A 26,511-nucleotide genomic window follows, 5' to 3' on the forward strand; every position below is an offset into this window, starting at 1 on the left:
GATGTTAGAAGGTAGTTTTGTATGTGTGTACTCATGTATACAAAAAGTACTAAACGTTACTAAATTTAGTACAATTTGAATCTTGGAATCCTGAAAATTGAAATTAATATTGCTGGCGGAGACTAGGATTGGGATATAAAGAAAGTTTTCGAAATTTGTATTTATGTGCACGAAAAGTACTAAATGGTACTCAATTTGGTACAATTTTGATTTGGGTGAACCGATAGAGCTGTAATTTGGAGATTTGGAAATAAGATAACTATTGCATTGTAGGACTAAGGTATGTAGGAAGTTTTGAAAACTCGTACTTATGTGTACAAAATGTTACCACATGTGGATCAAATTTAAATTTGGGCCTTATTGGTAGATTTCCTGAATATTTCTACTTAGATGTTCCAAGTGGTACTAAATTTGGTACAATTTGTATTTGGATGAACCAAATGAGTTATAATTCTGAAAATTGTAAAAAAGATTGCAGCCGGAGTGTAGGATTGGGATATTTAGGTAGTTTTGGAAATTTGTACTTATATGTACTAAAATGTACCTTATATATTACAATTTGCATTTGGGCGAATCAACAGGGGTGGAATCCTAAAATTTGGAATTGGGATTACTGTGAGAGTGTTGGATTAAGGTATGTAGAAAGCTTTGGAAATTCTTACTTATGTGTATTACATGGTACTAAATTTGGTACAAATTGGAATTGTGTGAATGAACCGATGGAACCGATGGAGTACTAAATAGTACCATATTTGGTGAAATTCGGTAAAGGGCAAGCCAATAGTGCTTGAAATCTGAGATTTTGAAATTTTTTGAGGTCGCTGTCATTAGCAACCTGGACCTTTGGAAATGTTTACTATAATTGTACGAAGAGTTCTGAATGGTACTATATTAGGTATGGAGTGAAGGGATAGAGATACAATTCTGAAATTTGATATTAAGATTACTGATGGTATTTGAGATTTGGCTTGAAAATGCATCCTATATTTGTACGGAAAGTACTAAATGGTACTAAATTAGGTATTGGGTGAAGGGAGAGGTCTGGGATCCTCAAATTTGATATTAAGGTCGGAGTTGGTATCTGACATTGACTTATAGAAGTGGTTTTATAAATCTGCACGAAAATACTAAATATTATTTAATTTGGTATTGAATAAAGTAATAGAGCTGAAATCCCGAAATTACATATGGGTGTCACTGTTGGCGTCGTATATTTGTATGGAAAGTATTAAATGGTATTAAACTTTGTATTGGGTGAAGAGATAGAACTGAAATTCTTAACTTTGATATTGATGTCTCTGTTGGTATCTGATGGTGATGGTTTTGGAAATGTGTACTTTAACTGCACGAAAAGTACTGAGTGGTGTTATATTTGGTTTTGAGGGAATTTTTAGAACTGAGATCCCGAAATTGGATATTAAGATGTCCCTCTTGGTATCTGGTGTTGAGATATGGATGTGGTTTTGGAAATTTGTACTAAAGTTGTACTAAATGGTACTGAATTTGGCAACAGCGGAAATTGCAGAGCTGAAATCCTAAAATTTGATATTAAGTTCACTGTCGGTGTTTGAGGTTTGCGGTTAATTGTAGGATTGGTATTAGTTTATAGGGATAGGTTTGGAATCCTCATATTGGATATTGAGGTCTTTGTTGGTATGTGGGATTGAAATAAGGAATCAGTGTTGGAAATGTTTATTATAATTATACAAAATTTGGTATTGAGTGAATTGAATGTAATCTTTAAAGCGGGCACTTGTTGGTAGTACTTAAAAAAGTGCTGTTTTGAAAAAAGGTATTGAGAATTTGAGAACTTTATCATAGTTAGAAAAACCCACATTTTCATTTCAGCACTTAGTACTTTTTACAATATATCCTAATCACAGTACGATTTTAAAAATCACACTTTTCAGTACATTTTAGTAGTGACACATTGATAATGATGTCACAATTCAGATATTAATGTTCATCTTGATGCTTATCTTATCTAATATTTAAAGAGTTTCCGTTTACAATTTCTAAATCTCCAACCTCCAGTGTATTATCCTTGTAAGTCCTTAACACTTACTCAAGTAACACTGCCAATTACACGTTTATACTCTCACCGGGCATGTCGTAAATCGAATAACAATATTGCATAAACATGTTTACACACTTACATCAAATCCTTGGATCGAATGATAGGAACGATTAAAGATGCGGCTCATCACCTGGCGCCCATCGTAAATATCGCCGCCCATCTGGAGGACATCCGTCAAAGCTCTGGCATATATCTGCACACTGTCGTATAAATGCAGAGCATAAATGGGTACCTGTTGGTGTATTTATGTACGAGGTGGGTGAGTCGGTTAGTGGGTTGGTTGGGGTGGGTGCATTGTTGTTAGGATGTGAGTGAGTCAGTGTGTGTGTGTGTGCGTGTGAGCATGTGTGGATGAAAAACAATGTTAGGGATATTCGGGAGGATTTCTTTGTTGTTGTTATATTTATTTATTTATTTTTTTTTTTGCTACAGGTAATACGACTTACCGAAATATTGTCAAAGACACGTTCATGGTAGGGTACTAAAAACGGATGTTTACGTGAATATTCCTTGATTTTCGTACATTTTTCACTGGAACACAAATAGATTGGAAATATAAAAAAAGGAATTAAATGTTATTGTTTTCAAATGTGAATTGTTGTGCAAATACATGCATGTAAAGAAGGCACATATGTGTCAGTATCGTATTCAGGGCAAAAAAAAAAACCTTAAGGTATAAAATTTCTTGGTTTAAGTCAAGCAAAATATTTTTGGATATTTCTAGTTAATCCTTAGCTTATTAAATATGTATATAAATATATATATATATATATATATATATATATATATATATATATATATATATATATATATATATATATATATATAATGTTACACTAAATGTTACACTCCTGGTTTTTTTGAACCCCTAAATGTTTCTTGAGAATCGGACGATAATTGCCACTTGAATATAATACTCCCAAAACATAGCGTTGTAAAGTGAAAAAATATTACCAAAATGAAATTCAATATTGTAAGTCAAATGAGAAAAAAATTCAAAAAAAAAATGTCAAAATCTGTCCAGCCGATTTTGTGTTAAAATGGGTCTTGGATATGAGCATCAATGTAACGGTTAGAAGTGACATTTTCGTACATTTGTGATTTCGCCAGTATAAAAATATTCGCGGTTTAGTGGAAATTATCGTATTTTTACATAAAAGTTATGGGCTATTTTACCCGCTGACTCAGCTCGGCGAGATATGAAGATCCATATATAGTTTCTTAAGTCGGAGACCAATATTTCGAGGTGTTACATATATTTTGGCCCAATCAATCCTATAATACCCCAAACCTATAGTGTTGTAGGTTATAAATATTTATTTGAGCAATAGATATACCGGGCCTAGTTTCACTAAATGGAAAAATTCGGTTCGGAAATAATCTAAAGAATTTGGGCTGATATTCCATATGTGGTGGACAATAATCGTAAAATCGGATGAAGATACATATCAAACCCCAAATTGAATAAAACATATATATGGGAGCTATATCTATGTCTGAACCGATTTTCATAAAATTTGATGTAATTGCTTCTGGACTGAAATTCATAGGAAGTGCCAAAATGCAGTCCATTTAAGCTGATATTAGCCGTTTGAGGCACAATAAACCTGATATCGGATAAAGATATATATGGGAGCTATATCCAAATTTGAACCGATCTTCACAAAATTGTAGGCACTTATTTCTGAGCTGTATCTGATATCTGGCACCAAAGATTATTGTTGTGGAGTGCATGTTACGCCAAATCGGATGAAATATTCACCAAATTTGAAGTACTTGTTTCTGGGATGAATTCAGTCGGAATTGCCAAGATCCAGTTCAGTTGGTCTGATATCTGGTACGAAATATTATTCTTGTGGAGTGCATATTACGTATGTGAGGGACTTAAAACCTCAAATCGGATGGAACATATATATATATAATGGAGCTATACCTATATCTGAACTGGTTTTCATCAAATTTGATGTACTTGCTTCTGGACTGAAATTAGTCAGAAGTGCCAAAATTCACTCCATTTAGGCTAAAATTAGTCATTTGGTGCACAATTAACCCGAAATCGAAGAAGAGGTATATAGGAGCTATATACAATTCTGAACCGATCGTAACAAAATTTTAAGGACTTATTTCTGAGCTGTGTTTGATATGTGGTACCAAATATCGTTGCTGTGGAGTGCATATTACGGATGTGAGGGACTCACAACCCAAAATCGGATATATATGGCACCTATGGCTATAACTGAACCGATTTTCACTATATTTAATGTACTGCACTAAATTTCGGCTGGGTGTGCCAAAATTCAGGTCATATGAATTCATATTGGCCATTTTGTGAGGGACTCACAACCCGAAATCGGATGAAGAAAATATATGTATATGCGACCTATGGCTATAACTGGACCGATTTTCACTGTATTTAATGTACTGCACTAAATTTCGGCTGGGTGTGCCAAAATTCAGGTCATATGAATTGATATTGGCCATTTTGTGCACAAATAAACCGAAATCGGTTAAAGATATATATGGAAGCTATATCTAAATTTGTACCGATTCTCACCTATTTCAATTAGGTCATGTGTTAATAGAAATATTCGAAAGTGTAAATTTGAAAAGAATCGCATGCTCATTATGCAATTTATGAGCGTCATGGTTATTAAAAATTGTGACCCGTTGTCGGGCAGGTATTAGAAGGAGTGGTCCGATCTATCTCATCTTCATACAAGATCTTCAGTTGGTTGAAAAATTGGGATATGCGAAATATGAAGATAATCGTACTCATCATTTACATTACATAAGTATTGCGATTATTAAAAAAATCGACCCGTTGTGGGAAGCTCACTTGACTTAGCACTGATAAAAATATTAGGATTTGCAAAATTTCAGCAACATTGGATAATTTTTATACCCTCCACCATACTATGGAGGGTATATTAATTTTGTCATTCCGTTTGTAACTCCTCGAAATATTCATGTCAGACCCAACAAAGTATATATATTCTTGATCAGCGTAAAATTCTAAGACGATTTAGCCATGTCCGTCTGTCTGTCTGTCTGTTGTAATCACGCTATCTTTCGAACAAGTTGAGATAGAAGGCTAAAATTTTGCACACATGGAATTATTTCAAATTTGGCATTTGAAGTTTGCAATTGATGCTACAAAGAATGAGCCATGTAGGTCCACGTCTTCATATAGCCCCCATATAACGGTACCCCCCGATATTCGGTATTTTAATGATTTTAGCGACGTTATTTACAGGGATTGTTTCAAATTTCGTATGTGAAGTTCGTAATGGATACTTCAGCCCATGCCAGAAAATTGTCTGTGCAGGTCCACGTCTTCGTATAGCCCCCATATAACGGTACCCCCCATATTCGGTATTTTGACGATTTTAGCTACATTATAAACAGATTTTTCTTCAAGTTTCGCATTTAAATATTGTAATAATTTATGACAAGAGTTGCCTATGCAGGCCCACGTCGTCTAAGCATTCGGTATTTTTAAGATTTTAACAGAATTTTTAACGGGTTTTATTTTTTGGAAATTGCCAAATTTGTACCAAATGGAGGAGGGTATTAAAAGTTCGGCCCGGCCGAACTTACAGCTTTTTTACTTGTTTCTTATTCAATGGGGTAATTTATTTTATATGAAAATGTTGACCTTTTGAGGGTTAGGTATCAGAAGGAGTGGACCGGTGTCGCACATCTCCGATATTGATCTAAGTTTGATAATAATATTACCTAGGGTATAAACCATTATTTCCATGAGCCACGCTTTTGCCGTATCAAATTATCTTTACCCACTATGGCTGAGGGTATAATTACTGACTAATTCATCAACGCCCAGGCGAAGACAGATGAAGCTAGAATCTTAGGGGTGAGATAAGGCTGGATTTTTGGATATTCGTACAATAAATGTACCTGAATTCAATGTATTGGGCAAACTGTACTAAATGGCACTACATTCGGTACAATTTGGTTGTACGGATTGATCTGGAAATTTTTAAGGTTGAGATTTGGAGGTGGATTTGGAAATACGTACTTAGGCATTTTCATATTTTCTCTGAAGAATAAAAGAACTTGAAAATCTGAAAGTTTAGTACGATGTATGAAGTTTTGACTAGAAATTTTTTGCCAAACAGACCAAATACAGCATTTTATGTACTAACAAGTGAAAAAGCCGTAAATTCATCTGGGTCGAACACCATTTCGAAGGTATTTGCAATTAAAAAAAACATTGAAAAATACTGCTGAAATCATAAAAATACCGAATACGAAGGCGCAGATTTCTGTCATAGACTGTAGTACCCTTACGAACTTGAAATACGAATATAGGGAGATACCGTTATATGGAGGCTATACCAAAACGTGTACCCATATAGCCCATTTTCAATACCAAAAGTCCTGCACAACAAACACATGTCTGAGTAAAATTATATAAAACTACTTCAATTCGTTCGGAAGCTAGAGTGATTTCCACAGGCGGACGGACATCGCTACATCGACATAGAATCTTATGCTGATCAAGAATATATATACTTTGTGGGTCTAAAATGTATATTTCGAAGTATTACAGACGAAAAGACAATCTTAATATACCCTTCATACTACGGTGGAGCCATGTACTTTAGGTCTGCAGGAGTTTTGGTATTAAAAGTGGGTCAGGTTTTGATATAGCCCCTATATAACTGCATCGGCTGATTTGAGGTGTTTTGGTTGTTTAAGTCAGAAATTTAAACCGAATTTGCTATTTTGTGTTCCCAGTATGTGGGAAACATGATTGAAAAGAAACAAGTTTTTTGTACTTTCCTATATCCGGTATTTTCACTATTTTAACCTCCGGAATTAATTTAAACTTAGAATTTGGATTTCGCAATGTGTACTTCTTCTTATGACAGAATAAATTCACTTCTTTGTACAGGGTCCGATAAATAACTCTTCTTTGAAGGTGCTATAAAATTAACTACTGAACATTTATGTTATTTTTTTTTAATTTGAAAGTACAATTCTTCCGGTTAATATTGAAAAAATTTAATTCAAATGGCTGCCTCCGCTGGCCATGCAGTATTTATCGTATTTTTAAGCACATTATTGGTTGTGTACGGCTGTATTTAACCAATGGTTTCACGAATATTGTCCTTTATAATGCATATTATATTATCCTTATGCAAAAGTTTCTAGAATAAATATTCTCGAAATATTATGTTTCCAAAGAAAATTGCATGTTGGGCGCCACTTAGACGAATTTTCATGGAACACGTCAGTTGCTGAAATTTTTTATGGGTTTTAAAGGGTTCAGGTTTTCTTATGTCTCTATCCTTTTTGTATATGTAGTCAAACAAAACGTGTAGACGACATAAACAAAATCCGGTGTTAGTGGAAACCCGAACAATTGGCGCCCAACAGTGGACTTGGAGTTGAAAAATAAGAAATGCAAATCATTGAATTCTATTATCAAAATGGGTGATCTGTTAAGAAAGTTATTCCATTCAACGAAGAAACTAATTTTTGGGTAATTGGGTACGTAAATAAGCAGATTTGTCGATTTTGGTGTAGTAAACATTGTAAAATCTGCCAAGGTATTCAGAAAAAAGGCAGCGGTTAATGGACTGGTGGCATTTTTGGGCCGAACTTTTTCAAAGATGCTGCTAACCGTAACGTAAATGCGAATGGAGAGCGCTATCGTGAGATAATATCCAACTTTTTTTGCTCAAAATGTAAGAGCTTGACAACAGGACGGTGTCACATGCCACACAGCACACCTTACAATTGACTTATTAAGAGGCGAGTTCGTTAAACCTTTTAAACTTTTTGGTAAAGCCACCGTATAACGGAACCCCCTCATTTTAAGCATTTCGACGGTTTTTTGCACTGTTTTCAATGGAATTGTCTGAAATTTTGTATTTATAACGTACCACTCTACATTCGGTATTATGATGGAATCCCCTAATTTTGTTATATGAATTGTCTGAAATTTTGAATTTAAAGATTCTAATTTGTATCTAACTGCTTACAAAAAATCGTTGATGTAGATCCTCACTATGTGTCTTGGAGGGTACACTTATACTTTGGGTGCCATTTTTCAAGTAAATTACAAGTTGGGCGCTACTTAGCTTCATGGTCATGACACTCGTCATAAAAAAAATTTAGCGGCATTTTTATGACAATTCTTGCTGAATTTTTCCTTGAAATCTTTTTTTGAGTCAATTTCTTGGCGCCCAACGTGGGCCCTGCGTTAGAGTATTAATTTCCATGGAACTGCTCTATTTTTAGTTTCGTTTTCCAAATAAATTGACCCAGTGCGGTATTGGTGCTTTCAACTTATACATCAGCTGTTGTTTTGGTATAGCCCCCCGATTCTGCCCGATTGAAGGTATTCGATACATATTGACCATATTGGCTTTCAGAATTGTTAGCAATTAAAAATGCCTTAAATAAAATTAAAACGGGTACATAAGGGCATATTTTTCAATGGATTCATTTCCTGAAGGTTTCGACCTGGCTGAACTGAATGTACTTTTTACTTGTTTTCTTTTCATGATACTCACATAATTATTGGAATATCATTATTCTTCATCATTGTTAGCATGAATATCCTATACTATAATATCCTCCTTATATCATTTTAGAGGATGACCTTAAAGCTATTGATTATCTACCTTTCCTATTAAGGGCGTTGTGTAAATATTGTACACGTTTATGTGAGAGTGTATGTGTAAATCTCTTGCAAAACAGCAATATCTTTTGTCACACACTTACCGTATGTCGGGATTTTGTGGATATGACATGCTAATTTTTATCACCGAACGAAAGGAGTTCTTGTCCAAGGACTTGCTTTTCTCTTTCTTGATGTAAGGATCCAAGTAGTCTGCAATAAAGAACAAGATTATGGAAATTGTTGTTTATTTTTAAAATCACACCTCAAAACCAGAAAAATGGGGTGACACTCAGAGACAGTTGCTGTCATCAATCATTCAATCAATTCCTTTAATAAACACAAACAAACTCACACCCTTCGGTTCAATACGTCATTATACATATAAAAGCGACAGGTTACTTACTACGTTCCATGATGTTGACACGCCGTTTCGAATCATAGATTTCATCGTCAACCGATATAATGATATAGTCGCCATCCTCCAGGAGTTTGCGATTCTGCATACAGCGCACAAAATCCACCATGGCTATGTGTTCGCCAATGAAAACATAAACTGGAAACAAAGAAGAAACGATGAACATTAAAATCAAAATGAAATTTAAATCCGGGCCTGACATGTAACAGAAAAAGAACAAATGGCAGACAGACAGAAGAATAAACCAGTAAGGAAAGCTGAAAAGTCGGGCGGGGCCGACTATATGATACCCTACACCACTATGCATATTTAGTTGAGCTCTCGTAAAAAGGTTTATACAGGGCATTTCAGAGCTCTATGAGATATTTGGTACAAAATCAAAATCTATCTAATCCTATCGTGCATTTTACGAACTATAGCTATCTCTGAACCGGGTTTCTCCAAATTTGACGTATTAGCTTCTAGACTGAATTCGGTCTTATGTACGAAAATTCAGGTGATTTGGGCTGATATTGGCCATTTGTTGCACAATTAACACGAAATCGGATGAAGATACATATGGGTGCTATATCCAAATCTGAACAGATTTTGATAAAATTAAAATCGACTACTTTTGGGCTTTATCTGATATCTGGGCTTTATCTGGAATGTGAGGGACTTAGAGACGAAATTGGATGAAACATATATATGGGAGCTATAGCTATATCTGCACCGATTTTTACTAAAATTGGTGTACTTGCTTCTAAGCTGGTTTCGGTCGGATTTGCCAAAATTGCTTGATGCTATTACGGCCATTTGGTGGTCAATCACCCGAAATCGGATGAAGATATATATGGGAGCTATATTCAAATCTGAACCGATTTCGATAAAATTTACAACAGCTATTCCTGTGCTCCATCTAATACCTGGTGCCAAATATCACGGTTGTGGAGTGAATATTACGAATGTAAGGGACTAAAACACTACATCGGATGAAACATATATATGGTTGCTATATCTATATCTGAACCGATTTTCACTAAATTTGATATACTTGCTTCTAGGCTGAATTTGGTCCGATGTACTAAAATTCAGTCCATTTTGACTTTTATCGGTCATTTGGTCCACAATTAACCCGTAATCGGATGAAGATATATATGGGAGCTATATCCAAATCTGAACCGATTTCGATAAAATTACAAACAGCTATTTCTGGGCTGTATCTTATATCTGGTACCAAATATCATTCTTGTGGAGTGCATATTACGAATGTGAGAGACTTAAACACCAAATCGGATAAAACATATATATGGGAGCTATAGCTGTTTCTGAACCGATTTTCTTCAAATTTGTTGTATTTGCTTTAAGGCTAATCTCGGTCACATGTGCCAAAATTCGGGCCATTTGGGCTGATATTGGCCATTTGGTGCTCAATTAACGCGAAATCGGATGAAGATATTTATGGAAGCTATATCCAAATCTGAACCGATTTCGATAAAATTTAAAACAGCTATTTCTGTGCTCCATCTAATACCTGGTACCAAATATCACGGTTGTGGAGTGCATAGTAGGAATGTGAGGGACTTAAAGATCAAATCGGATGAAAGATATATATGGGAGCTATAGCTATATCTGAACCGATTTTCTCCAAATTTGATATACTTGCTTCTAGGCCGAACTTGGTTGGGTGTGCCAAAATTCAGTTAATTTGGACTGATAGTGGACATTTGGTGCACATTTAACCCGAAATCGGATGAAGATATATATGGGAGCTATATCTAAATTTGATCCGATTCTCACCAATTTCAATAGGGTTCGTCCTTGGGCCAAAAAAATATTGTTTGGAAAATTTCATCTCTCAAAAGTAACTATGGGTCTATCTCGTTTCCTTCTCCATGTTACAAACAAATGCACAAAGACATAATACCCTTACCACTATGTGGTGTAGGGTATAAAAAATAAAAAACAAAGAAACAATGACAGAAAAACGGATGTTACAGACAAATGAAGAAATGTGAAACCCACGGCATTGAAGTGGAAAGTTGACTTTTTTCAATGATATTGATTTACACAAATGGCAAAAATGTGGGTTAGTAGGGTTCTGTCGAAGAAACACCTTTTGGACATTTCACGAAATTTTATTCAAGGGACTTATTAAAATGCATACAATTTAAATTGAGTTAATTAAAGAGTAAAGTAATTGACTGACTGACTTCACGACTCATCAACGCCCAGACGAATGGGCTGAAGTCGGAATCTTGACATTTTGGGTGAGGGTCGCACTTGGTCCAAAGGGGTTGGGTTTTTGGAAATTCGAACTAGAACGATAGGAAAAGTATTTAAATGTACTAAATATAGTACACTTTGTATTGGGAAAGCCGTAGAGCTAGAAGTCTTAAATTTGGAATGAGGGTCACTGATGGGAGTGTGATATAAGTTTGTTTTTGGAATCTCGCATTCTTGGTGCAACAAAAGTACTAAAATGTACTACATTTGGTACTATTACGTATCAAGTGAACGGTTAGAGCTAAAACCTTGAAATTTGAAATCGGAATCAAGGTACAGTCGATGTAAGGACGTAGTGTTGGATGAGTGTTCTCATGTATACGAAAAGTACTAAACAGTACTAAATTCAGTACAATTTGGATTTCGGTGAACCAATAGAGCTTGTAACCTGAAAATTAGAAATAGGATTACTCTCGGAATGTAGGATTGGGGTTTATTGGTAGTTTTGGAAATTTATACTTTATATATGTACTAAAATGTACTAAATTTGGTAGATTCTGGATTAGGGTGAACCGATAAGGATGGGTGTAGGAGAATGGCTGCTTGAGCCAGAGCAAAAAAAAAACACAATAAAATGTTCTTTAAAATTTATTGTCACTGGGGCAATTTTATTTAATCAAAATTATAATTAAATATAATTTGGTAATAGTTTTGCTCCTGATGGGACACTTAATTCTTATTAATATTATTAAACTTTAATTTATAAAATTTGCGACTTAGGTCGTTTTGTTTGTATTAGCAGCAAGGCAGAAAATTATGTTAGCGTTAGATCGATTTAATGCAGCACGGCAGAGAAAAGGAACAATACTAAAAATAGATTTGTAATCGTCAACATAACGAGCCAGCATTGATCATATTTACTGTCTCTGCTGACGCTATTGCTTTGTTTACATTTCCACTCATTAGGGTAAATAGAGAAATTAACAACAACAACAAAGCATAACGTAACGGAGGCAGCAAAGATCATTGTCCGGCTTATGTTGAGACAAATATTGACCTTGAATCGAAGAATGCGATTAAAAGAGGAATTGCCAAAAATTGCAATTAGAAAAGAAATAGGGATGCCGGTTGAAAAATTTACAATGTAATTAGGGATGTCAGTTCAGACAAATAGGGATTGTAAATTATAATAAAAATAATAAGTTAATTATAATAAATGAAATAATAAGACTTAGAATAAAAATAATAAAATACTTTTGCTCCAACATTCCCCCGCACAAAGAACAACTGTTCTTGACCATGATGAATGATGAGGTGTTTTATTTGGTTTTAGAGATTACCATGCTATGCCTCTGCTCACAGCAACTCTTATGTTGGCCTTGTGGGGGATTGAAATAGTCTTGAAGAGGAAGTAGTGCGACTTTGGAGACAGGACGTTTGTAGATTTTTCCATTCGACTTTAATGAGACAACTCTTACTTTTCCATCAGTACCAGGATGAACATCGATAATTCGGGCAAGCGGCCACTGGCCTGGAGGCAATCTTTCATCGAAAATAATGACAAGATCATCGACTTCAAGATTCTTTTGAGGTTTGAGCCATTTAGGGCGAGACTGCAAACGGTTTACATATTCTGAGGACCAGCGTTTCCAGAATTGTTGTTTAAGGAGTTGGACAACTTTCCACCGGGAAAGTCTATCAATGGAGAAATTTAACAGATTTTCTTCTGGGACACATAAAATCGGTTCTCCAACGAGAAAATGAGATGGAGTTAGAGCTTCGAAATCTGAAGGGTCAGGCGAAATAGGACATAGCGGTCTTGAATTGAGACATCCTTCAATTTGAGCCAACAGAGTTGCTAATTCTTCGTAAGTAAGAATGCGATGCTCCATGATGCGTTTTAAATGATGTTTTGTGGATTTGACGCCAGCTTCCCAAAGTCCTCCAAAATTTGGGGAAGCCGGTGGAATAAAGTGCCAATTTGTGCCATTGTCAGCTAGTAGGTTTGCCAAATCTTCCGGTAGAGATTCTGTATTTCTTCTTTGTAGAATCTTAAGTTCCTTATTAGAGCCAATGAAATTCGTGCCACAATCGGAGTAAAGGTCTGAACACATCCCTCGTCGTGAGGTGAACCTTCTGAAGGCAGCAATGAAAGCATCAGTAGAAAGACTTGTTACGGCTTCAAGGTGAAGAGCTTTCGTGACCATACATATGAAGAGACAGATGTATCCTTTTGTCGTGACAGAATTCCTGGCCGTTGATTGCTTAATGGTTATTGGGCCAGCGTAATCCACACCACTATGTTTAAAAGGTCTTGTGGGTTGCAATCGCACAGACGGAAGATTGCCCATGATTTGCTGCAGGGATTTGGCCTTGTACTTAAAGCACGTAATACATTGGCGTTGGACCTTTTTAGCAAGATTTCGGGCAGATAATATCCAAAACCTTCTAGTGACATAGGCTTGCATCTGGATGAGACCTCCATGAAGTGTCTTCTTATGAGCATCTGTAAATATTAAGAGAGATAAAGGACTGTGTTTGGACAATAACATAGGATATTTAAAGTCATAGTGAAACTTAGCTTTTTGCAATCTGCCTCCAACACGTAGTACGCCATCGTCGTCAATAAAGGGACACAATTGGGCAATTTTGCTTCTTGGATAAATGCTTCCTCCTTTCTTTAATATTTGTAGTTCCTCGGGGAAATCGACGTCTTGAGACAAAATAACAAGTTTTTGTAGCGCCTTATTCAATTCCGTCGCTCGAAGAAAGCCTTTATGTCGGATTTTAGAACCAGGTTTGTATTGAAGAAATCTCAAAATATAAGCCATGACTCGAGTTAACTTAGTAAGAGAAGAGTAATCAGTTAATAAATCCGGATATTTTGACACAGTAGAAGAATGAACGTTAAGTGATTTCCGCTTTTCCAGATTAGTGTCATAAGAGTTGTCTGGTTGTTTTGGCCAGAGATTCTGAGGATGAGAGAGCCAAAGAGGACCAGACCACCAAAGAGGATGTTGAACTAACTCAGTAGACGTAATACCACGGGAAGCACAGTCAGCAGGGTTGTCATGAGTTGAAATATATCGCCATTGAGATATGTTAGAATGTCGTTGGACTTCACCGACTCGATTTCCAACGAAAACGTTCCATCTGGACGACTCTCCTCTGAGCCAGCACAAAACGGTAATACTATCAGTCCAGTAATAAACATTAGTAATGTTGAGATCCAGCATATCGTGTACTTTATGCATGAGTTTTGTTAAAAGCGTTGCTCCACATAGTTCTAACTTCGGGATAGACAAAACCTTTAGGGGGGCAACTTTTGTTTTTGATTGTAGTAAGTTTACTACACCTTCTCCATTATCATTCAAAATTTTGATATAAACCGCGGCTGCGAAAGCAGAAGTAGATGCATCGCAAAATCCGTGCAGCTCGACTGGACATTCTTTAAAACTGCCTAACCAGCGTGGAATGGCAATATTTTCGATGCCTTTTAATCGTTTTAAGTAAGAGTGCCAATTAGATTTCATTGTATCAGAAACATCATCTTTCCAATCGATGCCTTCGAGCCATAACTTTTGGAAATAAATTTTCGCTTGTATCGTGACAGGTGCTAGCCATCCCAAAGGGTCATATAATTTGGCGGCATCAGAGAGAAGACTAGCTTTTGTGACGTCAGGTTTTATGGGAAAATTAACCTCAAATGAAAACGTATCTTTGTCAGTATTCCAACATAAGCCCAAGGCCTTTACCAAGTTTGGTCCATTTAAATCAAAAACATTTGACTTTTCACGGAAGTCTTCTGGTATGTGGGACATAAGCTCTGGAGAGTTAGAAGTCCACTTACGTAAATTGAATCCTCCAGCAGAGAGTAGTTGGACCAACTGTTTTTGCAAAAATATTGCTTCGGACTCAGAGTCAGCTCCAGAAATAATATCGTCGACATAAGTATCAGATTTTAAAATCTTACAAGCTTCAGGGAAAGTTTCTCTTTCATCTTGAGCCAATTGATGAAGAACTCTTATCGAGAGATACGGAGCCGAGGAAGTACCATAGGTGACGGTTTGTAGTTTATATACGTAAATATTAGAATCGGAATTTCGCCACAAAATTTGCTGGTAATGTTGATGGTTTTCTATGACTCTTATCTGACGGAACATTTTTTCTAAATCTGACCTGAAACCAATTTTGAATCGACGCCAGCGATTGATGATTGCCGGCAAGTCATTTTGTAAAGCAGGTCCGGGGAACAGTTCCTCATTTAAAGAAGGAGAAAGAGGGATTTTGCTGCTACCATCAAAAACCACACGTAATTTTGTCGTGGAACTTGATTCCCGAATAACGCCATGATGGGGCAGAAAATATCCGTAAGGATGAATGGATTGAGGATAGGGACCAATATTGACCATATGTCCTAGCGATTCATATTCATCCATAAAATTCCTATATTCTGAGGCAAATTTGGGGTTTTTAACGAATTTACTCTCCACTTGTTTTAAACGTTTTAAAGCGCTGAAGTCACTGTGACTAAATACAGGGGAAGATTTGCCAAGTATTTGAGAAATGAATGGTAATGCGACGGTATATCTTCCATCAGAGCCACGAGAACAAGTTTTCTTAAAGAACTCCTCACATGCTTTTTCTTCGTGGGTAATTTTTCTTGTTTCTATGAGCTCTTCTTGTTCCCAAAATGCCTTAAGTTGGGTGTCTATGGAACATAAATTAACATTGACGGAATGCGCATAAGAGATTTCAGCGGTAGGGCCAGAAACAATCCATCCAAAATGGGTAAGTTGAAGAAAAATGCCTTTTTCGAATTTCTTTTGTTGCGGTAGTAGTATGTCTCCGTATAAATCACCACCAATAAGTAAATCTATGGGATCATTTTTATCAAATTCAGGGTCAGCTAGAGAAAATTCTGCTAACGACGGCAATTTATGTCTGTCCACAGGACCAGCACAATAATTATTTAGGGAAGGCATGACATATGCTTGACCTCTTAATTCAAAGCCTGATTCGTAGTGAGAGGCAAGAGCAAATTTAACATATTTTTTAACCATTACTGTTTTTCCACCTACACCTGTGATCTGAGCTAAAGTGTTGTATTTTTGAAGCCGCAAAAGTTGGGAAGCACTTTCCGTTATCAAAGATGCTTGGGCTCCTTGATCCAAAATGGCCCTTAATTTGAAGTTTCCAAATTCGCTTTTCACTAATACACGAATGGTTGCTAACAGAACATGAGGCATGACTGTGGTATTCAATAGAGACAAGTTGACATTAGAATTCTCAACGGCGGAAGTAGAAGCTGCATTATCGTTCCTGCTATGAGAAACATCGGAGAAACTTGAGATATTGCGAGAGGTATAATCGTTGTGTACAATCGTATGATGAGCGAGGTGGCAGGATTTACAACGACTTGTACTTTTACAGTCTCTCGAGAAATGACCAACATTTAAACAATTTCGACATACTTTCTTGGAGATGATAAATTCAAGCTTCGAGGCAGAGGGCATCGCAAGAAATTTGAAACACTTATAAAGAAAATGGCGCTTACCACAACAGGGGCAATTTTCATCGTTTATAATCGCCATATTTATTCGACGATGTTGAGTCATTCTTTGGGATTGATACGATTTCGAGTTGTTTGATTTAAAATGTGGCTTAGGAATGCACTCAGTAAACTCAGAGATCGATTCTAATGTGCGAAATGTAGTTTCGAGAAAGTTGTATAAGATGGTAATTTTGGGAATTTCTGTGGCAGCTTTTAATGATTGTTCCCATTCTTTGCATGTTTGCAGGTCTAATTTACTGACAGTAATGTGAATCAGGAGCGGATCCCAATTGGAACAATCAACACCTAAACTGCTTAGAAGAGCCAAGCTATTTCTCGTAGAATCAAGAAGATTTTTTATGCTTTCACATGAACCATTGGATTTCGGGATACTAAGTAGTTTGCGTAACACAGTGTCAGCTATTTTTCGTTTGTTGTGGTATCTTTTACTCAATGCAGTCCATGCAAGATCATAGCTTGTCTCAGAGGCAGGATATTCGTGGACGATAGTTAATGGGGTATCTCGACAAGAATTTTTCAAAAAATAATATTTTTGAACATTGGACAAGCTTTGGTTGTTGTGAACCAGCGAAATAAACATGTCTCTATATGACACCCAATTTAAATAGTCACCAGAAAAAATTGGAATGTCGATTTTCGGAAGACGAATGTCTGGGATAATGGAATCGTTTCTTTGAGAGGAACTTGAGGCATGAAAAGTAGAATGAAAATTTGGAGAATTTGGAGCTCGATATTCGGCCATAAAATCAAGCAACTTTCCTTTACCACTGAGATAAATTTTGAAAAATGAGTAATGCACATCTTCATGAAAATATGGGACATCATCAGTGTTGATTGATCGGTCACGCACCGCATCAAAAATCTGCTCATGGTTGGCCTCAAAAGTTTTCTTAATTTCTTCTATCTCGTCGAGACAACTTTGACACAAACCTCGCGTTTTTTCACCAACAGACAATTGATCGAAGTCAGAAATTATGCGTTGGACACGGCTCATTAAAATCCTTTGGTCTTCAATTGCTCTCGAGTAATCCTCCATTTTGAATTTGATTAAAATTTGAGGCAGCAAAATGTGTCAAAATGGCGCAAATGTTCATAAATTTATATAAAATGTCTATTCAATTTCTCACCAGTATGAGACAGGACCAAAATATAACAAAACTTGTTTGAGCTATTGTTGCAGTACGAAGTCTTCACTTTGTTTTTTCCAAAAAAAAAAAAATATCTTTTTCAGCACATGTATAAGTATTGAAGTTCAGCACAGTGGTAAGTATAGATGTTCAGCACAGTGGTAAGTATAGAAGTTCAGCACAGTGGTAAGTATAGAAGTTCAACAAAGGAGTAAGTATTGAAGTTCACAGTATTATTCTTTTAAATTTGTCCAATTAATTTTCTCAGGGTGTAGGTTTGTTTAGATTTAGAATTTTCCCAGAATAGCGGCAGACATATATTTTGATAAAATGTTCACAGTTATTTAAAAGATTTTTATCGCAGTTTAATTGTTTCGGAAGTTCACTTTTACTATTCTTTAAAAGTTATTAATCTTTCTCATATTATTTATTATTTTATTTCACAAATTTTAGACCGAGTAAAGTAATTTTCTTTTGGTTTAATTAAAGTTCACGAACACTGTTCTTAAGTTTTAGAGTCAGGAATTTTCACTTGTCCCGGGTTTCGGCACCATAAAAATGTAGGAGAATGGCTGCTTGAGCCAGAGCAAAAAAAAAACACAATAAAATGTTCTTTAAAATTTATTGTCACTGGGGCAATTTTATTTAATCAAAATTATAATTAAATATAATTTGGTAATAGTTTTGCTCCTGATGGGACACTTAATTCTTATTAATATTATTAAACTTTAATTTATAAAATTTGCGACTTAGGTCGTTTTGTTTGTATTAGCAGCAAGGCAGAAAATTATGTTAGCGTTAGATCGATTTAATGCAGCACGGCAGAGAAAAGGAACAATACTAAAAATAGATTTGTAATCGTCAACATAACGAGCCAGCATTGATCATATTTACTGTCTCTGCTGACGCTATTGCTTTGTTTACATTTCCACTCATTAGGGTAAATAGAAAAATTAACAACAACAACAAAGCATAACGTAACGGAGGCAGCAAAGATCATTGTCCGGCTTATGTTGAGACAAATATTGACCTTGAATCGAAGAATGCGATTAAAAGAGGAATTGCCAAAAATTGCAATTAGAAAAGAAATAGGGATGCCGGTTGAAAAATTTACAATGTAATTAGGGATGTCAGTTCAGACAAATAGGGATTGTAAATTATAATAAAAATAATAAGTTAATTATAATAAATGAAATAATAAGACTTAGAATAAAAATAATAAAATACTTTTGCTCCAACAATGGGATACTGAACTTTGGAATTAAGATTACTGTTGGAGTATAGAATTATGGTTTGTGGAAAGTTTTGGAAATTCGTACTTATCTTCACTATATAGTTCTAAATTTGGTACAATTACTACTTAGACAAACTGAATCCTGAAATTTAGAATCGGGGTTACTGTGGAAGTGGAGGATTGTGGTATGTAGGAAGCTTTGGAACTTCGTACTTAGCTGTACAAAATAGTACTAAATTTGTAACAATTAGGATTGGGGTTAACCGATGGGGCTGGAAATATGATGTCTATTAGATTGAAATATGTTATTTGTACTAAATGGTACTAAAATTTGTACAAATTGAAATAGTGGCGAATCGATTGAGCTGGAATTCTGAAATTTAGAAAAAACATTTCTATGGGATTGTATGATTGAGGTATGGGTGTACTTTTGGAAATCTGGAGTGTAGGACTGAGGAATTTAGGTAGTTTTGAAAATTTGTACTTATCTATACTAAATTTGGTAAAATTCAAATTTTGTGCGAACCGGTAGAGTTGGAATCCTGAATTTTGAAAATAATATTTCTACTAGACTGTGGGATGTAGGTATGAAAATTTGTATTTAAGTATACTAAATGGTACTAAATTTGGTTCAATTTGGATTTGGGTGAACCGAATAGAGCTGGTATCTTGAAAATTGAAAATAAGATTGCCGTTGGATTGTAGGATTGGGATATGTAAGTAATTTCGGAAATTTGTACTTATATATCCTAAAATGTACTAAATAAAGTACAATTCGAACTTTAAGGTTACGAAAAGTTCAAAAATGTTACTAAACTTCTAAAATGGTACCATTGGTACAACGCTTGATACTATTTGGCTTTGGTTGAACATAGTGCTTGAAATCTGAAATTTGATATTGCGGTTTGTGTATTGTAAGAAATGTACTAAATGATACCAAATTTGGTATTGGGTGAAGGAATAGAGCTGCAATCCTTAAATTAGAGATGGGTGTCACTGCTGGCGTCCTATATTTGTACGAAAATTACTAAATGGTACCAAATTTTGTATTGGGTGAAAAGAAATCCTCAAATTTAATATTGCGGTCTGTATTTGGTATTGAGTTAATCTGGAGCTGGACTCCAGAAATTTGATATTCAGTTGTTGAAATATGAAGTGATTTTGGAAAAATGTACTATAGGTGTATTAAATTAGGCAACGGAGGATGTTTCAGAGCTGATATCTTTAATTATCTGAAATTAAGCTCAATGTTAGTATCTGGGGTTAAGATATGGAGATTATTTTGAAAATTCGTATTGTAATTGTTCGAAAAGTACTAAATTTGGTATTGTGGTAAGGGATAGCGTTGGAACCCTCAAATTGGATATTACGGTCTCTGACGGTATCTAGAATTGAGATGAGAATGTGTACTATAATTGTCCGAAAAATACTGAATGGTGATATATTTGGTATTGAGTGAATCTATGGAGTTGGAATCCAGAAATTTGATATTGAGGTATCTCTCTTGGTATCTGGTGTTGAAATATGGAAGTGGTTATGTTACAGTACGTTTATATATATAAGGGTTAACCCACTGGAATTGGATTTAAGTTGTCATATCCATTACTTTTTCTTCAAATAAATCCTCTCAAAGTAGGTTAACCCTACAAAAAGTTCTAACGTAAACATGGCATTAAATTAGGTAATTGTGCTGGAGGCAACAGAGCTGAAATTTGATTTAAGGTCGATGTTGATATCTGAGGTTTAGATATGGAGACTATTGTAAAAATGCGTACTGAAGTTGTTCGAAAAGTACTAAATTTGGCACTGGTTAAAGGGATAGGGTTGGGATCCTCAAATTGGATATTGAGGTCACTGTTGGCATCTGGGATTGAAATATGGAATTGGTTTTTGAAAGTACGAAATGGTACTAATTGGTACAAAATTGAGTTGTGGGTGAAGGAATAGAGCTGTAATCCCGGAATTTTATATTGAGGTCTCTGTTGGTATCTGGGATTGATATATGGAAGTGGTTGTCGAAATGTGTGTAATCGTATGAAAAAATACTAAATTGTACTTGATTTGGTATTGTGAGAAGAATAGAGATATAGATGTCACTATTGGGGTCTGTTGTTGAGAGGGATTGAGATATAGAGGTGGTTTTGGAAATGTGTACTAAAATTATACGAAAAGTACTAAATGTGACTAAAGTTGGTATTGTGTGAAGGGATAGGTCTAGATACCCGAAAATTTATATTGAGGTCTCTCTTGGCATCTGGTGTTGAGATGTGGGTGTAGTTTTGGAACTGTGTACTGTAACTGTTTGAAAAGTACTACATGGTACTAATTGTACATCACTTTTCTGTTGCTAGGACGGAGAGATGTAGATTATTTTTTTGGATATGCGTACAAAATGTTAATTGTAATTTAGTTGAAGTTCTGAAATTTGATATTGAGATCACTGTTGGTTTCTAGAGTTTACATATGGAGACGTTGAAATAGTTGTTGACAGAAAAGTTGGATATGGGTCCAATGAGCAATTTTTTACTATATTTGACTATATATTTTTACTATATTTTTTACTAAATTTTGAGGACTTTTTGGTGTAAAAGGTAAATATTATCCAATTATTCTCTTCAAAAAAGGAAAGGAAAGTCTGAAAATTTAGAACGATGTATAAAATTTTGATTAAAAATTTTTGTAAAACTGAACTGAAGGAACTCTTGAAAAAAATCTAAAATTTTAAGTTTGACTTTTCGCTGACGAAGTAGCGGGACCTTGCTTGTCTTCTATAAGATACGATAAAGTTCCGGCAAGAACATATTTCCTTTTTATGAAATCGATTTAGATGTAGCTAGAGCTTTTATATTTATTCAATATAGGCTAGTCTATATGACATGAATTTTCAATGTTTTAGACTCACTATCCAAACAAATTAATTGTAATTTGGGTCATCAGGGTCTAAGAGGTCTGTAGAAAATGTGCATGTTTTCCTAACCATACATTCCAATTTGGGTGCCAAAATTTATTAAAAATTGATAGCAAGGTCGTATTTTGGATTTTTTTTTTTTTTTTTCAAAATAATTTGAAATCTAACACTTTCAGTGAAATCATTTTTGTTCACATTCCGTTTACAGATTTTCGAACTCCGACCGAGTGAAAAAGTTTTAATTCCTCCATATAAACGTTCTGTTTACATCGTACTCCATAAAATAAATTTTTCCTCCCATCCTCTCCCAGGAAAAATAATTCATGAATAATATTTATGCTAACTTGATTTGTTTCAAAAATACAAATATGTGTATCAGTTGTTCTCCCTCTCTCTCTGTCTCTGTCTGTCTTCATTTCCAATGGCACTGGCTGTGCTAGTGGGATCTCTTGCTGTGACGAACATGATGGCCAAGTTAACATTCAATATTTGTTTTGTTGTTATCAACCATCATGACTTGTTTATAACACAACAGGTATCAAGCGAGCACCCAGTCGGTTGGTCATGACATGAAAAGTGTTGAATGTAACTATTTTCCTTTGCTACGCAGTTATGGTATAAATTTAGGAAGTCACATCAAGTACACATTTACATACACATATCGAATTTCCTTACATCATCTACACAATAACGCACATATGACAATTGTTTACATCAACATCAATGCATGTAATTTGGATAAACCGGAAGTGAAAGGTCAAAGGTTTTGATAATAATAATTTCGGAAACGTGTTGTTGTATATTAAATTTATTCTTGTTTGGGTTAAAAAATCTTAACAGAATGTTATAGAAATACCTTAGTTTAAGATTAAATGTAACATAAAAGATAGATTGACGATGAAAAGAAATGAGAATTATGCCAAAGTTCTCTTTGGGCACAACTTGTCTAAGAATGCATATATAACAAGTTAAAAAGTATCAGTCGGTTTTGTCGACATACAGGGTGAGGTAAAAAACTGCAACGAAGTCAAACGCCATAATTTTTTATATATATAGTTTTTTTTAAATTTTATTGAATGAAAGCAAAATGTCGAAAATAGCATGAAATTTTAGAATTAGTTTAGATTTATTCGAATTGGTCACCTTTGGCACGTATTATGGCCTTCCAACGGCAATAAAATCGTCACACGCTGCCCGAATGTTGCTCTGCGGTATTTTTGCCCATTCCCGGCGACTTTGGTATTTTTTAATGCTAACCTTGCTTTCCAAAATACTCCAGACACAGTAGTCCAAAGGATTGGCATCCGGAGATTTTGGTGGCCATTGGGCGCTGGAAATAAACCGAGGAACTTCATATTATAACCACTATTGGCGCGTTCTGAGTGCGATGGTGCTGAGTCCTGTTGGAATGTCGAAAGTCTGCGGCCAAAATATTTGCGTGTCCAAGGCTTTAATACACCCTTCAGAATATTTTCGCGATAATATTCGGCATTTATTCTGGTGCCACGCTGGATTAACACGAGCGGAGAACGACCATAGGCTGTTATGGCGACCCACACCATCACCATGGCCGGCGCTTGAGTTCTGATGGCCAACCGAAGGTGTACATTTTCAGTTGTTGCTCTTTGGCAAGTAAAGACGATTATTTTGTTTGTTTACAAACTGCTGGACAACGAATGTTTTCTCATCGGAGAAAACCAAATTCGACAGTTAACCACTTTCGGCCAAGCGATGCAACTCTTTAGCTTTTTTGAGTCTATTTTCTTTCTGTTGCGGTGTAAGATCTTGCACTTATTTTTCAATATTTGCCGAATGAAGTATTGCTCACGAGACATTTTTCGGCCACTGCGACGAGGGTTTCGATCAAGTCGCTTCTTTGCTTTTCGAACCATTTCTGCTGATTTTGATGTTTTTATTTGTCCACTTCCTTGACGTCGGGCTACGTTACCAGCATCACGGTAACAAGTGATGGTACGAGACGCAAAAGATTTATTCCATTTGTGGTTTTCCAGTCACAAAACATCACACTTGAATTCCAGAAATTTTAACAGCTGTTGGACGACGACTGGCTTAGAAATGACAGCAGTCTGAAGTTGGTTGCAGTTTTTTCATCTCACCCTGTATAGGCCCCATAGAACGATATTCGATATTTTGTTAATTTTTGCCACATTTTTTCACGGATGTTTTTAAAAAATTGTATTTGTACTTCATAATGGGTTTAAGCTCATGTGGCGGAACATCTATATCTATAAATGAGGAAAATGTTTGTATGTTTGTTTGTTTGTTTGTAATTTATGGACTAGAAAACCGCTGAATAGATTTTCCTGAAAATTTCCATATATACTGCAACATCGCCTGAAAGTAACATAGGCTATATACATTTCTGAATTTCCACTTGGAACTGGAGATGTAGCATCAGAATCGGAGGTACCTCCCAAAAATTTAGATTTTATATGCACATATCTATTGATTGGTTGAAGATACAGTCTCCAAATTTGGAACAAAAATAAGTTTGCCAAATTATATTGTAATCGGTTCAGATTTGGATATAGCTCCCATATATATTTTCGGCCGATTTCAAGCATTTGATGCACCAAACACGCTATGTATCCCCAATTTCAATGAAATTTGAAACGTGTGATAGATTTTATCTAAAAAATTGATTTCCCAAATTATATTGAAATCGGTTCAGATTTGGATATAGCTCCCATATACATTTTCGGCCGATTTCATGTATTTGGTGGACCAAACACGACATGTATTTGCAATTGTAATGAAATTTAAAATAAGTAACGGAATTGGGAGCCAAAATGAATTTGTCAAATTAAATTGAAATCGGTTCAGATTTGGATATAGCTCCCATATATATTTTCGACCGATTTCATGTATTTGATGCACCAAACACGCTATGTATCTCTAATTTCAATGAAATTTGGAATGTGTAGCGGAAATTAAAACAAATATACATTTGTCAAATTATATTAAAATCGGTTCAGATTTGGATATAGCTCTCATATATATTTTCGACCGATTTCATCTATTTTATGCACCATACACGATATGTATGTTCGATTCCAAAGAAATTTGGAATATGTAACGGGATTTTGATTAGAAAATAAATGAGTCAAATTATATTAAAATCGGTTCAGATTTGGATATAGCTCCCATATATATTTTCCGCTGATTTCACATATTTGATGCACAAAACACGATACGTATATCCGATTCCAATGAAATTCGCATGAGTGGCTAAATTTGGTACACAAATAAATTTGACAGATTATATTCAAATATGCTCAGATTTGATTATAGCTCCCATATATATACTCAGCCGATTTCACATATTTGATGCACCCAAAGCGAGAGAGACGAAATCTGGCACCAGCAAAAATTGCCATATTATATTGAAATCAGTTGAGGTTTGGATATAGCTAACATATATATTTCGGCCGATTTCATACATGTTATGCACCAAACATGATATATATGACCGATACCAATGAAATTCAGAATGTGTGGCGGAATTTGGTTACAATAATAAATGTGACAAATTAATTGGAAATTAGTTAAGATTTGGATATAGCTCCCATATATATTATCGGCCGATTTCACATATTTGACGCACCAATTTCAATGAAATATGAAAGGTGTGGCGGAGTTTGGTGTAAAAGTAATTTTTTTTTTAAATTATATTTAAATCGGATCAGATTGGGATATGATTTTAATAAGAACCATTGACCCACAACGCATTAGGCTAACACTAAAAAACAACACAACAATTGATTTGAAATACGCTTATTACGGCGAAGTATGTTGCTATCTCGAATTCACTAATTGCAATAGAAATTCCACTCAACTTCAAAAGATTGCAGTTTACTGCACGCTTGGTATTTGCTCCCTTGACAGGGAGTTCTTTATATAGGTCCATGATATCGTATATCCCCCATATAACGGCACCCCCCGATATTCGGTATTTTAATTATTTTAGCCACATTTTTAAACGGAATTGTCTTACATTCTATACAAGGAGTTATTTGTGAGTACTTTATCCCTAGACATAGATTTGTCTATATAGGTCTACAATATCGTATATCCCCCCATATAACCGCACCTTCCGAGATTTTAACAGAATTTTTAATGGATTTTATTTTTATTTTTTGAAAATGTCCTAATTCGTTCCAAATGGTGGAGGGTATTCAAAGTTCGACTCGGCCGAACTTATTGCATTTTTATACCCTCCACCATACCATGGAGGGTATATTAATTTTGTCATTCCGTTTGTAACTCCTCGAAATACTCATGTCAGACCCAACAAAAT

At 35.3% G+C, this 26,511-nt stretch overlaps 2 protein-coding genes across 2 annotated transcripts in view; both read right to left on the bottom strand.

Annotated features, from left to right (window-relative positions):
* The window catches only part of LOC101888252 (guanylate cyclase 32E), a 214,722-nt gene that overhangs the window by 49,578 nt on the left and 138,633 nt on the right, over nt 1–26,511 (bottom strand). Inside the window, exons 8-11 of the mRNA XM_059124627.1 lie at nt 9,133–9,282; nt 8,831–8,939; nt 2,524–2,608; nt 2,157–2,309 (exon numbers count right to left, since the gene is read on the bottom strand). Of these exons, the coding sequence (XP_058980610.1) occupies nt 2,157–2,309; nt 2,524–2,608; nt 8,831–8,939; nt 9,133–9,282 (497 nt within the window). The remainder of the gene's footprint in view (nt 1–2,156; nt 2,310–2,523; nt 2,609–8,830; nt 8,940–9,132; nt 9,283–26,511) is intronic.
* Nucleotides 11,985–18,129, bottom strand: LOC131803383 (uncharacterized). The gene is made up of 2 exons (XM_059124626.1): nt 18,052–18,129; nt 11,985–14,192 (listed from the first exon to the last, which is right to left on the bottom strand). The coding sequence occupies exon 2, from the start codon at nt 14,178–14,180 to the stop codon at nt 12,669–12,671; it is 1,512 nt and encodes a 503-aa protein (XP_058980609.1). The 5' UTR covers nt 14,181–14,192; nt 18,052–18,129; the 3' UTR covers nt 11,985–12,668.

The sequence above is a fragment of the Musca domestica genome, unplaced genomic scaffold (assembly GCF_030504385.1).
Source record: "Musca domestica strain aabys unplaced genomic scaffold, Musca_domestica.polishedcontigs.V.1.1 3, whole genome shotgun sequence".
Lineage (NCBI taxonomy): Eukaryota > Metazoa > Arthropoda > Insecta > Diptera > Muscidae > Musca > Musca domestica.